The sequence below is a fragment of the Plectropomus leopardus genome, chromosome 21, assembly GCF_026936395.1.
Source record: "Plectropomus leopardus strain MGB_pleo_1.0 chromosome 21, ASM2693639v1, whole genome shotgun sequence".
Lineage (NCBI taxonomy): Eukaryota > Metazoa > Chordata > Actinopteri > Perciformes > Serranidae > Plectropomus > Plectropomus leopardus.
The window spans coordinates 4,798,758-4,813,580 of record NC_142196.1 but is presented as its reverse complement, the minus strand read 5'-3'; the positions used below and the strand labels follow the sequence as shown (position 1 = coordinate 4,813,580).

Below are 14,823 nucleotides of genomic sequence, written 5' to 3'. Positions count from 1 at the left end.
AATTAATTCAATTATTATTTTTTGTTTCTAATTAACATGATGGCAGCCTCAGAGGGATGACACAATCAAAGTGAAGTTTAACATTTGCTCCAATGAAAAGTGCCCTTAAAAACGTGCCGTCCACCTCTGTCCAGTCACATGCTTCCCTTTATTTCTATTTAAGCAATTCTGCTCAAGAGGTCTTAATAAAAAAATTAATAATTGCATGGCTACACAAAGAGTATAATTTGGCTGAAATTACCCTTTAATTATTGAATGGTAGCCAAGATACATCAAGAGAATAGTTCATGTTTGGGAGAAAATTATTTAAATTGCATCAAAAATACACAATGGCAGCCTCTGTGGTGAATTCCATAAACTACAGTTTTAACATTGTCTCTGATGGGAAGTGTCCTCATGTGGCTCCGTCTCTTCTTCCAGGTCAATGATTTCTCCTCTGTTTCTGTCAGATGCAGAACTGAATTGAATCAGTATTTGTTTGCTACCGAAAGCTCTACCTCTGTCAAAGACTACAAAAAATAATACATTTTTATGATTTTTTTTTTTTTTTATCTTTCATAGTCATTGTCTCAAAAGCTGTCTAAATAAAAGCAAAACTATCTGCACTGTTAAATAACACAAGAGGTAAATGAGAAAATATAGAATAAATAAAAGCTGTCCACTAATGATCTTACTTAATAGATGAAACATCTCCTCTCCATGGTGATGAAGCTAAGAAAAGTCACAGTGGAAAAAGTCAACTGTCTCATCCTTGACACAGTAAGCTGAGTTTATACCCGTAGCACACCGGGGCTGTATAAAGGCTGAGGTAAAAATACATTCTGCTGACATCCAGAACTTTAGAGGAGAGGTTGATTGCACACTGAGCTCCACACAGTAGACAGTCTACTGAGTGTTCCACCTGTGGTGTACACAGGTCTTTACACTGTGTCTCGGGAACGGCTCGAAGTTGTGTAACTATTTCCTCTCGCATTTTCAAATCCCTCGCCACCCCCAGCCACACTAAGTTATGCCTCAGTGAAAGCACTCCTCATCCCGACCAATATGAAAAGGTCATTTAATGCGCCGTGTTCCCTCTCCTGACAGGCTGAGAATTGGTTACTGACAATGCACTCTGATATTTATGAGTCAGCATACAGTTATGAACAATGCCTCTTAAAATTGAAATCACCCAACATGCCTCCGCCGCTCCGCTGGGAGGACCTTTTGAGGTAATGTATTGAAAGTTCTGTTATCACATTGGGCATTGAGAGCCATCAGAATGTATGACTCCTTTTAATTCTTTCACTGTGTACCAGACACATTAATAGAGCTCCGAGATCTCCTGTAGACGACACAAATTTGAATACCCTTTACTTTAAATGCCAAGTGCCTTTTCTTGTGAAATAACCAGGAATCTGCATTCCACATAATTTTCACCTCTCGCCACATCAGACGCACACAGACACGTACACACAAACTGTCTCTTAACTTAAATGCCTGAAAATGGTCCTTTTTGTGACCTCCCACCCTTTAAGTGAGTGGGCTCCCTCCATCCCTGAGGGAAGGCTGGCGGCAGTGCAGAGTGGGAGGAGAAGTCCTCGGGGTGAACAGTCAGGAGAAGTGTGTGTGTGTGTGTGTGTGTGTGTGTGTGTGTGTGTGTGTGTGTGTGTGTGTGTGTGTGTGTGGGTGTGTGTGTGTGTGTGTGTGTGTGTGTGTGTGTGTGTGTTAGTGTGTGTGTGTTGGAGACATTTTATAGTTGGGTGAAGTTTGAGGGGTGAGCTGAGGCTGGTGTTGGTGGGGATGCTGAAGCCTGCTGTCAGACTGTGTGTGTGCGTGTGACTCTGCATGCTAACAGCAGCTATTCTCAGACAGGGACACCACGGGACACCCTGCTTCTCTCTGGACTGTTCTGCATCTTTCTTCCTCAGTGACTTGGCTCCCTCTGTCTATGTCCTTTGTGTCCCTACGTCACTGTCTCGCTCTCTCGCTATTTTTGTTCCTTAAGTCTCACTTTGTGCCTTCTTTATTCCTGCTCTGTTTCTCATCTCTGTGCTCGATCTCAACCCCGGTCCTCATGATCCAGGGTGTCCAGGTCTAAATTTTGCCTAGACTGATTAGAACGAAAACCAACAGCACTCTGGGAGGTGAGAACTGGGACTGATGTTACAGCGTCTATGTTTTAACACTATCAGTTCCCACTGTCCTTCTGGTATGCCCTGGTGTATCTTTTTAAATTGTGGTTTTGATAATAATAATAATAATGATAATAATATTATTAATGCTTTTAGAACATTTTTCTTACAAGGGATGCAGCTCAAAGTGCTTCACATTAAAAACATGCAACAAAAACACACAAAAAGACAACAAGTTTAGACAATTAACAGACAGGCGTTGATAAACAAGATTTGAAGTCCAAGTAAAAAGTACAGAGAACAATGAGAATAGTAAAAATAAGAGAATTGATGTAAGATAATAATTACAAGTTGCTTTAAGCCTACTAGCTTTGGTCCCTACTAGCATTGCAACAGTATTAGACTGTCATGGTACAATAACAGCCTCAGATACTATCTCCCTGTGACGCTATTACAGTAATACAGAAAATTATGACAGGAAATTGTTTTCCGATATTGACCCTTAACGAAATTAAAACAGAAAGGTTAAACAGAGATGAACAAAAATTGTATTACTAAAATTAAAACTTTAAAGTAATTCTTAATAAAGGAGGTATATGTAAAAAGTCTCCCCTTTGGAAATAACTATAATAAAGGTGAGATTCTTCATTCAGATACGTTTGTAAAATACCATAAATAAGTAAATGTACAGGGTATGATAATCGGGAATTTTCATACCATGGTATATGTTGAAACTGGTATACTGTTGCAGACCTAGTCCTGCCTGAAATATCTCAGACAATATTGGGTGGATTACCATGAACGGTTTCCTCTCTAGCACCACCATGAGTTTACATTTTTGGTTAGAGATGCACGATAATATCGGCATGTCATCTGTATCAGCTGATATTGGCTTTATAGTAAACTATCAGGATCAGCCATCGGCATGTCATCATTATTGGCCAGTATCAACTTTAAAATGAACTTGGAATCGGTCACCATGCTTTTTTCTTATTTTTCACAATGAATATATGACATACATTGAAAAAAAATGCATTTTATGTCTCTATATGCTGGTGGACCATCACTATAAAGGTAGGCATGCATAATATGATTTTAATGCCACTACAGAAGAGACTTGATCAATAACATTAGGTGGGGGAAAAAAGTGTATATATTGATATCGGTTATCAGCCAAATGAGTTGTTATATATTGGCATATCGGATATCAGCAAAAGATCCAATACTGTTTATCAATTTTATTAGTTTAAGTTATTTCAAAAATAATTGGATTGACTACGATAAAATTTGGTACATTCATGCTCCCTCCAAGATAAATTTACTTTAATTTACCATGATCTTGAGGTCAAAGTTCAGTGTGCATAGTAATTTGGTTCATGCCCAAATCTCTGACATCCCCACCAGTCTCAACTTTACCTTGTGTTTAGTTCTGATTAGCATATGATAGCATGCTATGCTACACTAAGATGGTAAACATTATAGCTTACAAACATCAGAATGTTAGTCATTGTGAGCACATTAGAATGTGGATATTCACATTAAGTTCACAGCAACGCTGTGTCCAAGTACTCAGACATGCTAGCATAGCTGTAGACTCTCAGTCTTGTAAAATTACACTTTTTGTGACCTATTGTACTTTTACTATTTTAAACATTTCATTTTAAATTATCCCCTTCCTTTGGGATGTGACACTCTTTAATTTCTTTTCCTCTCCTTTAGATGATTATTGACATATTTAGCATTTTTCCTTGGTTTGGTTGATGTGATTTTCACATTTTTTAACCTGTATTGGGTGTGTTTTCAGAGAGGCGATGCATCACTTGGTTGGGCTCCCTTTCCCGGCCAGTTACCAGATTTTCTTTTTTCCTGTTTTGGAGATTATCTTGCTTGGTCTCTGGGATTGGTTGTTGACCTTTTGAAAAATGTGTAATACAATGCATGCTCATTGTCACACGCTGAATGAAATGCATCACGCGAGCTGTTATGCCCAAACGTAGCTGACTGTATAGACTGTGCATTGGCAGGATAAGGGGCATTTATTTTTAACTTTCTTTCCATCACTTGTTGTATCATGCCCTGTCTTTTCTCCATGAGACGGATCACAGGAATGTGAAACTCATGTTATCTCTCTCTATGTCAGGGTGAGGTAAAGGTGGAGGAGCCAGGCAGTTGCTGTCCTGTCTGTAGAAAGCAGTTTCCAGGTTAGTACGATACACAGTGTTCAAAAAATCACATCACAAAATCCATAAATTAAAAGGGTAAAACAGAAAAGGTGAAGTGTTTTTGCCTTGACTTTTCTCTTTGCCCATTTGTCATGATTTTGCTTAGTTCTTTGTGTGTCCTACAGTAACAGTTGTCTGTCTTGTCTCTATGTAGTGCAGCCTTTTGTCCATTTCACTGCTTTTATCATTGATTGTATTTTCAGTGCTTTTATTCGTAATGTTTGTGCTTTTAACTATTGCCTGCCTGGGGGACACAGATGAACATAAGCCATCCTAGCTATCTCTGGCATGTTTTTAGGAATGGTAGTAGTATGCACTGATTCTATCAAATAAATGAATAAAATAAAAATTACCTTTAAATCAAAGTCTACGGGGTCAATAAAACACAAAAGCTCCACTTTTACTCCGAGGCTGATGACCAAGATGGCACATATTTCCTGCCATCTCTAATCTCCGTGTGGATACTCAAATACCGCAGAGTCTACTTTTTAACCCATAGTAAAGTAAAACAAATTAAACAATTGAAATAATATTAGTTGTCAAATATGCAAATGTCACACAGCATCACCATGGTTCCCTTTGTATCATGTCATGGCTTCCGAACCACTTCACTGGATCTGAATTTTCCATATTTCATTTTATAGGAGGCTGAAAACCCAGTGCCGCAGTGCCCAATTAGTGAGAGATTACATTACTTAACCTACATTGAGGCTTTAATCTCTCTCCCAGTGGAGGAAATGTCACATGCTGCCAGGGAGCGAGGCAATGTCACTTTGCTCTCTGCAAGGAACTCTGTCTCTCTCTCTTCTATTGTCTTTTTCCTGCTTTTTTTCATGCAGAAATTATGTTTCTCAAAGTCCCCTTTGCCATGCCCTCTGTGTGCTCCCTTTGCTCTGTCCAATCTGCCCCTTTTTCCTCCTTTCTCTCCCTGCGTCTCTGTCAGGCGAGCTCGTGCCAGAGTGTCGTCGCTACGTGCAGGTCAGGAACATCACCAAGGGAGACTGTCGGCTTGACAACGTGGAGGTCAGCTTCTGCAGGGGACGCTGTTTGTCTAGGACTGATGTCATCCTGGAGGTACGGAGCATACACACACTCACAAGATAATACTCTGTGAATATGAGGCAACACTAACAAGTATTGACTTAACATGAGTGGCAGCTGTTAGTACAATAAATGTCAATACAGCAAAGTGGACTCAAAGGCACCAAAACTGGAAGTGATAAAGCTGTTGGTTATAATTGTTTGCAAATTGCCTATCAGGGCTGCACAGTTAATTCTGTTTAAGTATAAGACAGATATATATAGACTTAGTGCTTTATCAGCCCGGAAAGTTAGGAATTTCAGCAATATTCATCTAATTAGGATTGTCTGCCATCATAACATGTCGATGCAAACTGCCAAAAAAGTAGTAAAACAATTTTCTCTCCTCAAATCCAAAGACACTATCTATTAAAAAAAATTTTCTTACAATATGCAGGAACATAATCAGGATTATTGCCTTGGCTATCATTGTGCAACCAAATAGTGCATCTGTTTTCCTCCTGAAGCGTGACCCAGCATCAGGGTGTTGAGAGTGTTTCTGCAAAACAAAGCGAGGTCCTGTGCAGCTGGTCACACCTTCTGTAATCTCACTTCTTCACACACAAACACAGGCCATCAACACGTGCAGGGTCCGCTGAACTCTGTCTTAAACTGTGGCAAACTGATTATTTGATCATTTTATCTTTAGTCAGCTGTGGTCACAGTTAGACACAAAGTTCACACAGTTGACATGAAGGCAGGTAAACAAAATACAGAATTCAGCAGTTGAGTCCCCAGTGATCTAAATATAGGTGTTCTGAACAGGAGCGTTGTGTGGGGGTCACATGTAGAGTCTGTATCTCTTTCTTTTTCTCCTCTGCTTTCACTTTATGTCTTTTCTTCCTTGCAAGACAGCGAGCTCATCACCTCATCTCCATGGTGACTTTGTTCTTCCTTGGCATCCATACATCTCCACAGTAAAAATAGAGTCAGTCAGATTAGTAAAAATAAACATCAGCTCAGCCAAATGTGTCATTACCTCCTGTTACTGTGGCAACCCGCGATGGTAACCAGTGACTAGGCAGCGCAGAGAAGTTCCCTTTTCATTGATCAGCAGGACTGAAGGAAGCAGGAGTGCATTCAGCCCCCCCACAGCTGAAGTCTTAAAACGCATGCAGGCACACACACGTGCACACACACGGGACTTTTCAAAGTGTGTGAAGCACTAATAACTATTTTACAGAGAGTTTAAAGGTGTTTTTGATCCATGGTTCCCACAGCAGCTCCCTCACCCTCCCTTATCTATCATTCTCTGCTACAACCTATTGTTCTTTTCCACAATCTCTCGCCTCCTTGGGTCTTCGCCTGCACTAATTGGACACATGAGCACAACTTCCAAGAAACTGCATTTCGTCAAACAAAACACCAAGGCTGTATTTTTGGGTTTTATGAGTTATAAAAAAAAGCTAAATTATCCCATAACTGCCAAATATGTGCTTGTATTGTGTTTTAGCTACCTAAGTTCTTTTTTACTAATTTATTTTTTTGATAATTATTTAATTTTTGATAGGCTCTCAATGAAAAGAAAGGACTTTAATTAATATTCATACAATTGTTTTTACTGTTCAGATTGTTAGTATTATTATTGTTATTTATTTCTAGAACGTAAGATCACCAAAACGACTGTCTGTAGTGTATTTGTATTATTTGTATTACAGTATTTGGTCCGCTGTGTAGAGTCTAGGCTGTCCTGCAATTAAATCAAAAACTATATTTTGAAAGTCAAGCCGAGGGCCATTTAAAATCAGTCTGAGGGCCACAATTGGCCACCACGTCAAACTTTGGACATGACTGATCGAGGGGGGTATATTGGCAGAAATAGGTTATAACATAATAAGTTTTTTTTTCGTTCACCTGAAAATCAGAATTGCTGTGTTTTTGTTTTTTTTATTTGCTTTTTTTTTTTTTTTTTGCTTTTTATATCTACAGAGGGAGCAGGTCCTCATCTACAGAGTCCACCAGGTTGCACTGGCTTATTTCTACAGAAGCCCAGAGCAGTCAAACCAAACATTGACTCTAAGACAAAGCCATTCATGTTTTTTCATGTTTTTGTTATTTTTTACATCCTTTCATTGTAGTTAGCAGATCCTACATCATGAGCAGTGTCAAAAAACACCGATTTCTTAACATAAAACTGAATTATTTAGTGATTTTAGAGGTTTTAAAATCATGGTGTGGTTGTTTTGGAGAGGAGACCTCTGCAGATGATTCATCTCTTGTTAAAAACTGTCTCAACAATGAACACTGAAGAAATGCTTGGCACATGGGAGAAGTTTCAGCTGGGTGTAATCTGCAGTCCTTATCGCTATGCCACTAACTCTAAAGTCCACACTTTTTCTTGAAAGCTGCACTAATTCATAATTCTTTTTTTAAAAATGCCAAATACCTACAATGTGGGTGTAGCTCACAGTGATGAGCTGACGGATAATTATTACAGAATCCTCTCCTCAGCTCTGTGAAGCATTTTAGCGCTTTTCAGCTCATTCCTTTGATTAAAGCCACTGTAGTCAAACTGCCCATGATAAAAAAACAACAACACAAAATTAGTAACAAGCTTTTAAACATAGTGAAGGAGGAGAACAAGTCAGAGCTGGAAGAGTGAATATTGTGTTTGAATGATAATATTGTGCTGAGTCTGCTGGATGTGCTTATATGGAAACATTTAACACTTTTAACAACTTTATATGTGATAATAACTCTGCTGCCTTTTCCACTGCCCCCAAGTGGCTGTTACAGATTGCAAGTAATTAGCAGATTTAGAATTTTATTTTTAAGAAAAAGAGGGGAAAAAATAGGGGGAAACTCTTTATTTTGAAAGCACTTTTCCAGGTCATTTCCGATTTTTTAAAAAACGTTTTTTCTTTTTTTAAACTAATTTTCAGGTAATTTTCTTCTACCTTTTTACTAATTTCTTGCTTTTCAGGCCAATTTGTCTTTTGTTGCTCATTGCCTTTTTCACATGTTTTTGGAAAAAAAAAATTAAGCTAAAATTGCTCAGGTTTCAAAGGGTTAATAAAGTGGAGCTTTTTCATTTAATGTTGAGGGCTTCTGTTTTCTCCATCTGCCTCCTCTCTACTCCTTCACCAATGCTTCCAGTACTCTTTCACCTCCTTTAAACTCTTCCTCCTTTTTTCTCTCTTCCTCAACGTCCAATCCCTCAATATTATTTTCTTCTGAAATTCTCTGATAACTTCCTTCTCCTCTAATTTTCTTTTCTTTCCTGATTACATTCATATCTCCTAGTTGGCTCCCTCCATCACATCGCTCTGGCTCTCCCTTCACCTCCTCTTCTCCTTTTCCTTTACCCATCCTTTTCCATCATTTCATTCTCTCTTGTCCTCCCCTCTCCTCTACAGGAGCCCTACCTCCAGTCCATTTGTGAATGCTGTAGTTACCGTTTGGACCCTGACAACCCGGTCCGTTTCCTCAGCCTGCAGTGTGACAGCGGAGAGAGCGAGCCGGTCGTACTGCCCGTCATCCACAGCTGCGAATGCACCAGCTGCCAAGGTGGGGAATAATGAATGTGGCCGAATGGATTTTCATGTTCATCTCTCATGTCAGTGAGAGAAATGCAAATTTGAATATATGTAAAAATGTTTGCATGTGACACACACTCACTCACTCCTGGCTGGCAGCAGACACAGAGGAATGGAAGTGCTGGACATGTTCCACACAGGAGAAGTCAGGGGATGTGATTGAAAATTTAAATTTTTAGCTGCATATTGCAGAATGCTTTTTACATTTTTTTTCACACGATAATTGCGTTTTACTGATGAAGTGCGTGAGTGAAATATAAAAGAAAACACCTTTCAAAGGGCTAAATCACGCTTGACAAAAATCTGCTGCTGCTCTGGACCTGTTTTTCAACATGGTCTAACTAATATAATATCATGTGAGCCAGAGAACATGATTCTTTTTTTTCTTATGCCACTAGTCTTGGACTGAGTGATAATAGTCCATTTTATTTTGAAATATTGTCCACATGACTTAGCATTTAACAACATTCATCAGGACAACTCATGAGTGGCTGGCATGGCACTAAGGGCAATTAAAACATGAGGAACTGCATTAAAGGGACAGTTCAACTCAAAAATTACACAAAAAACATTTTTCTTCTTACCTGTAGTGCTATTTTTTTGTATGGGACAGCTACAGAATAAAAGGGGTGGAGAGAGGGGCTGACATGCAGCAAAGTGCCACAGGCTGGAATTGAACCTGCAAATGCTGCAGCAAGGTCACAGCCTCTGTGCATGGGGCACCCCTGTAGTGCCAGATAGTTTTGGTGTGAGTGTTGGAGATATCGGCTGCAGAGATGTCTGTCTTCTCTCTAATATAATGGAAGTAGATGGCATTGGACTTGTGGTGCCAGAGCGCCAAAAAAATACGTGAAAAACTCAACAGCAATGTCTCTTTCCAGAGATCATGTTGACGTATTTTGTTTCACTTTTTCTCCTTTGTTGAATTTTCATTTGCACAGCTTACCATCTGAAGTGGCAGAAGCTAAACACAAATATTACCTATTTATATTTTGACTTGTTGTGTTGCTTGACGAGTACTTTTAATGTACCATAAATCACAGTGGGCGGTGTTCAGGTGTTTCGTACTACTTCGGGTTGGTGGGAGGTCCAGTACTATCAGATGGTTGTAGATGATAGTGTATCGGTTTGGGGGAAATTATAAATAATACTAAAGACGATCATCACATCCTATTTGTGTGTTTATTTTACTTCTAAACACAAATCTGGATATATTTTTGAATCTAATAATAATAGATCCCAAATTAAAATAAATAAAGTCTGCATACTAGAAAATGCTTCCATGAACATTTTTTAAATTACCTCCACATGTGTGACTTTTCGTGTCATAGCCCTTCTTCAGACTATAATAATAATAATAAGAATATAACTTTATATGTATGGCACTTAAACAAAGTTACAGAGTGCTTCATAAAGTGCATATGAATAGAGCAAAGAAATATACAGTAAAAATAAATAAAACAATGTTAAGAGCTAAGATTATAGTCCGGATGAGTAGTCAGGGTAGACTAGAGGATCCCAGATCACAACCATGAACAGCAGGAGTCAGAGGTTCGGTCATACTGTGCTAAACCGTGTTGAGCCTTAAAAGTTAGCAAAGGAATCTTAGTGGAGGAAGGCCAGAATCCAGGTGATATGTGACCAACGATTTGTCCCCGTTAAAAAATTACAATGATCCAAATTTATCAAAATATTTTTTTAATTATGTTTATAACATTAAAACAATAAGATTCACCATTTTGCCAACAGATCACAAACCATCGACATGCCACAAAACGAGTAAAACAGAGAAGAAAAGAAGACAAAACACAACAAAAGACACTTTTGAAGACCAAAACAAATAAAGAACACAGTCATGATAATCACTCCTCTGAACATGGTCTTAATGTATCAAAATAATGATCTATTTTTACAAATCAACAGAGCCTCTCCACAATCTTTCCAGGATAGCTCCTTATAATTGCAGAAGTACTCTCTGCGGCGCACGTACCACTGCACTCACCGACAATAAAACGGCTGCAGATATTGCTGCAGATACCGTACTGACGCTTGTTGTTAGGGGCAGTTCATGCTGTTACATAATCCACTGTCTTTTAGGTCACATGCAACCGATGGCTTTAAATTTCATGTTTTGACAGCTTATAAGAGTTGATAAAAAAAAAAACTTTATCTTCTCCATTTAGGTTCAGGCATGACAAGCTGTGTGAAACACATGATCAGCACAGTGCACGTGCTCACTACCTCTACTCTACCAGGCTCTGAGTACATGTGGCATTTTTTTATGAGCTGTATTAGCCATCATGTAGGTCAACAGACATCAGCAGCATGTGCCAGTTTATGTTCCACATTAAAATGATATAGATACCATGCTCACGCTGCTCTAACTGGCACTGTGCCGGTCACTTTTTGGAACACACCCATGAAAAATACTCGCAGTAACAACACTGATGAATGTGGCCGGCGTTGCAATGAGTTTGAAGGTTTTAAAGACAGCTCAGTAAGGAGCTGCAACGCTCATGTCCGTCTCTTCCTCTCAATACAGTTTCTCAGTCGCTTTTGATTAACGCCACACTGACACACACACACACACACTTGAGTAATCTTCGTGAAACATACGTTTGCCTTTGCCCACCATGAATAATTCAATCAAGAATCCCACCTCTGAAGCAATTATGTGCTAATCCATTCATCAACATGGCTGATTGCGTTAGTTAATTGGATGTGGTCACATACGACGCAGAACATCCCCCCCGCTCATATTCTCCTCCCAGCAACACACTCCTGTGGACATCACGTCTGACGGATTCGGTCGTTACGGCGATCAATCTTTGATAGCATGTGGCTGCTGTCACACACACTCACACACACTTACATGTATTAACTGCCACTACAATGCTCTCTGTTCTGACTGACACACACTCATAGACACAAGATGACTTTCAAGGATGCGTTTGTCAAAGCTGCTGGGATCTGTAAAACTTTGGCTCATGTTTTTACTGTTATAAATGACTCGCTATAAATTTGAGGTGGATTTGTTACAATAGATTTTTGGATACAGTTCAGATTTAAAACCTCGTGACCAAAATATATTGAGTCAAGCTGTTCCGAATAAGGCCGCAATCACCAATTCAGCATTGGAGGGGACCATTTTTAATCATCAACCCCTGTGGTTCACCCCTTCAGGGGGGCCTGGGAGATATTTTTTGGAAACTCAATAGTTAAATTGACCATTTAAGAGCAATCTGAGAGACGCCCTCTAGCTCTCCTGGTAGAGCGGGCGCCTCGTGTACAAAGGCTATCCAGCCAGCAATTTTTGGTTCTAAAAACATGAGACTCATACAATGCAGGCAATGCTATTTTAGCAACAATGTCAGCGGCAAGTTTTCTTTTAGTTCCCATAATGTTCTTCTTAAAGTTAGAATAACATTCTCTATAAACATCAAACCATTTTCAAAAAATGTGTTTTATTGTGAACATATCACATTACGTTGCATTTTCATTAAAAAATAATAAGTTCTGTAATCTCAGACCTTAATGACATTTTCTGAATGTTGCTTTGAAAATGTTCTTCCTTTGTTCTCATGTAGCATTGTGGGAACATTTTCTAAAAGGAACAATCAATGATCTGTCACCTCTCAGCATCACCAAAACATCCTCAAAACGTTCCGTCTTAGTCAGTATTTAATCTTATAGGAACATCATTTGAAACATTCTTGGAACATTAGATTAAACATTTTTCTGAAAACATTATTTTGAACTTGTAGGTAACATTAGTCAATGTTGTGGGAACGTTCCCTGCTAGCTGGGTATGTTCCTTCCACAGCGGCTGCTGCTGAAGTTTTCCTGTTTAATAAAGGAAAAATAAAAAAGGTTTTTAAGAGCATTTTGAAAGATAAATCTCTCCTGAGCCAGCATCTGGTTGAGAACTGCAGAGGAAAAGTGCTTAGGATCGTGCATCACAATATAAACATGTGTAACATCAAACTTTTTCTCAATATGGACATGTTGCACATCATTAGCTTGGCTAAATGTTCCATAATTCATCACTCAGTTTAATAAATGGAAACTATGAGCAACAATAAATGTAGTTCATTCAGATTTACCAAAGTGGTAGACAAAAGAGACGAAGAAAAAGTGCCGACTCTGCTAATTTATATTCCTTTAGTTCATTAAAGCTTCCAGCGATCAAATGAATGAAAGAGTTTTCATAACAAATAAAGTTGTGAATACTGTCGAGTGAAGACCATTGCTAAGTTAAATCATCCCACAAACTGCAGTTCAACATCTTCTTAGCGTCCTTCACAGTGTTGTTAGGTACGCTTGTTTTTGTTTCCTTGCTGGCTACAAAATAAAAGTGTCTGCAGGCTTTTTCTGAGTATTTTTCACCCCGGGCAGCCCTCAGGAGCACAGCATTTGTACTGCGAACTTTGAAAGCCGTTTTGTCTAAATCACGGCCTGGTTACAGTCATTATGTAATGTGACATATTCTGCTTAATATTAAAAGTGCAAAAACAATACTGGTATCATTAGAAAGCTAGGGATCCCTTCTTTCTGTAAGTGTATAAGACTGAAGGGAGCATTTTGAGCATTATTTAATATTGGGTGCCGTGATTACAGCCTAGCTTAAGATACATTTATGAATGATGATAAAATGCTTCACAGTATCTGGATCTGAAGGTCATGTTTTGTTGTGTTTGTCAGCAGGATTACAGGAAAAAAAAACTGTCAGAATTTCCCAAAACCTGCCAAAAGTGTGTGATGAGCAATTGAAAAACCCAATACATTTGATCTAAATCACGTGGTGGATACACAAATTATCGTTTACTTTTTTAAACATTGCGACTCAGGGCGTTAGGCATCGGTGCAGGTTCGCGCTCTCTGAGTGCCCTTCTAGTTCATCCTGCAGAGGAGGCAGTGAAGTTATGACTCCATCAGTCTCACTGTTTCTCTTCTTCACAGGAGGTGACCTGTCCAGACGCTGAGCAAGTATTCTGAGTGTGTCTGTGAGCTGAGTGTGAGTGTGTGTGTGAGTGTGAATGTGAATGTGTGTATGCACTAGAGAGAGCAAGAGCAGCTGAAAACCAGCTGGGTAATGGATGGAGAATTTGGGAAGGACAGATCCATGGATGGAGGGAGGAGTGGAGAAATGAAGTCCTGAGACTGTTGATGTACACGTTATTCTGTAGTGCTTAGTCATCATATGACTGGAGGCTACTGCTGATCATAGAGTTCCTGCTCTGCAGCTTCACTGTTTATTCTTCAGCCTGTACAGCCTTTTTCTTCTGTGTATTTATAGTAATATTAAAGGACCTGTGATACAGTTCAAGTCAGACCTATTATGCATTGACATATGTTTCATTTGTATGTTGTAAGAAAATGTATATGTGCCTGCAGTCTTCTTAAAGACGGAAATGACCAGAACTGGTTAGGTATTTTTACATGTTGCAGTTCATAGTGCAACATGTGAGTCAATAAACCTTTTCTACATTTGGAGAGTACCGTCAGCTGTCTGTCTATTCAAGAATCTTTTTTTACTAGTAGCTGTTTCAAAAATATCTATACCTTTTTCCAATAAATATACAGTATCGTTTTACGACATACACACTCACCTGCCTCACTTTTACATAATCAGTAAAGGGTTGCCAAGTCTTATTTCATTTTCGTCACAGAGCCTCGTAAAATAAATTTGACCTTTAAAGTTCTGCATAACACTTCTTACCAACATAATGCTGATGGGAGGTTGAGTCTGTTTCCAGTTCAATGAAATTAATCTACGTGCTAAAATGGTTATAAACCATGCCACAGCTAAAAAAAGTTCTCTTATGTACTTCAAACACAGCCAGTGGTGGATCAGGTTCTACCGTGTTTCTT

At 39.0% G+C, this 14,823-nt stretch overlaps 1 protein-coding gene across 1 annotated transcript in view; it reads left to right on the top strand.

The window, feature by feature from the left end:
• Positions 1 to 14,456, top strand: part of sspo (SCO-spondin) — a 98,574-nt gene extending 84,118 nt beyond the window's left edge. Inside the window, exons 115-118 of the mRNA XM_088071939.1 lie at positions 4,255 to 4,315; positions 5,280 to 5,410; positions 8,773 to 8,923; positions 13,912 to 14,456. Of these exons, the coding sequence (XP_087928065.1) occupies positions 4,255 to 4,315; positions 5,280 to 5,410; positions 8,773 to 8,923; positions 13,912 to 13,934 (366 nt within the window). The 3' untranslated portion in view covers positions 13,935 to 14,456. The remainder of the gene's footprint in view (positions 1 to 4,254; positions 4,316 to 5,279; positions 5,411 to 8,772; positions 8,924 to 13,911) is intronic.
• The last annotated feature ends 367 nt before the right edge of the window (positions 14,457 to 14,823 follow it).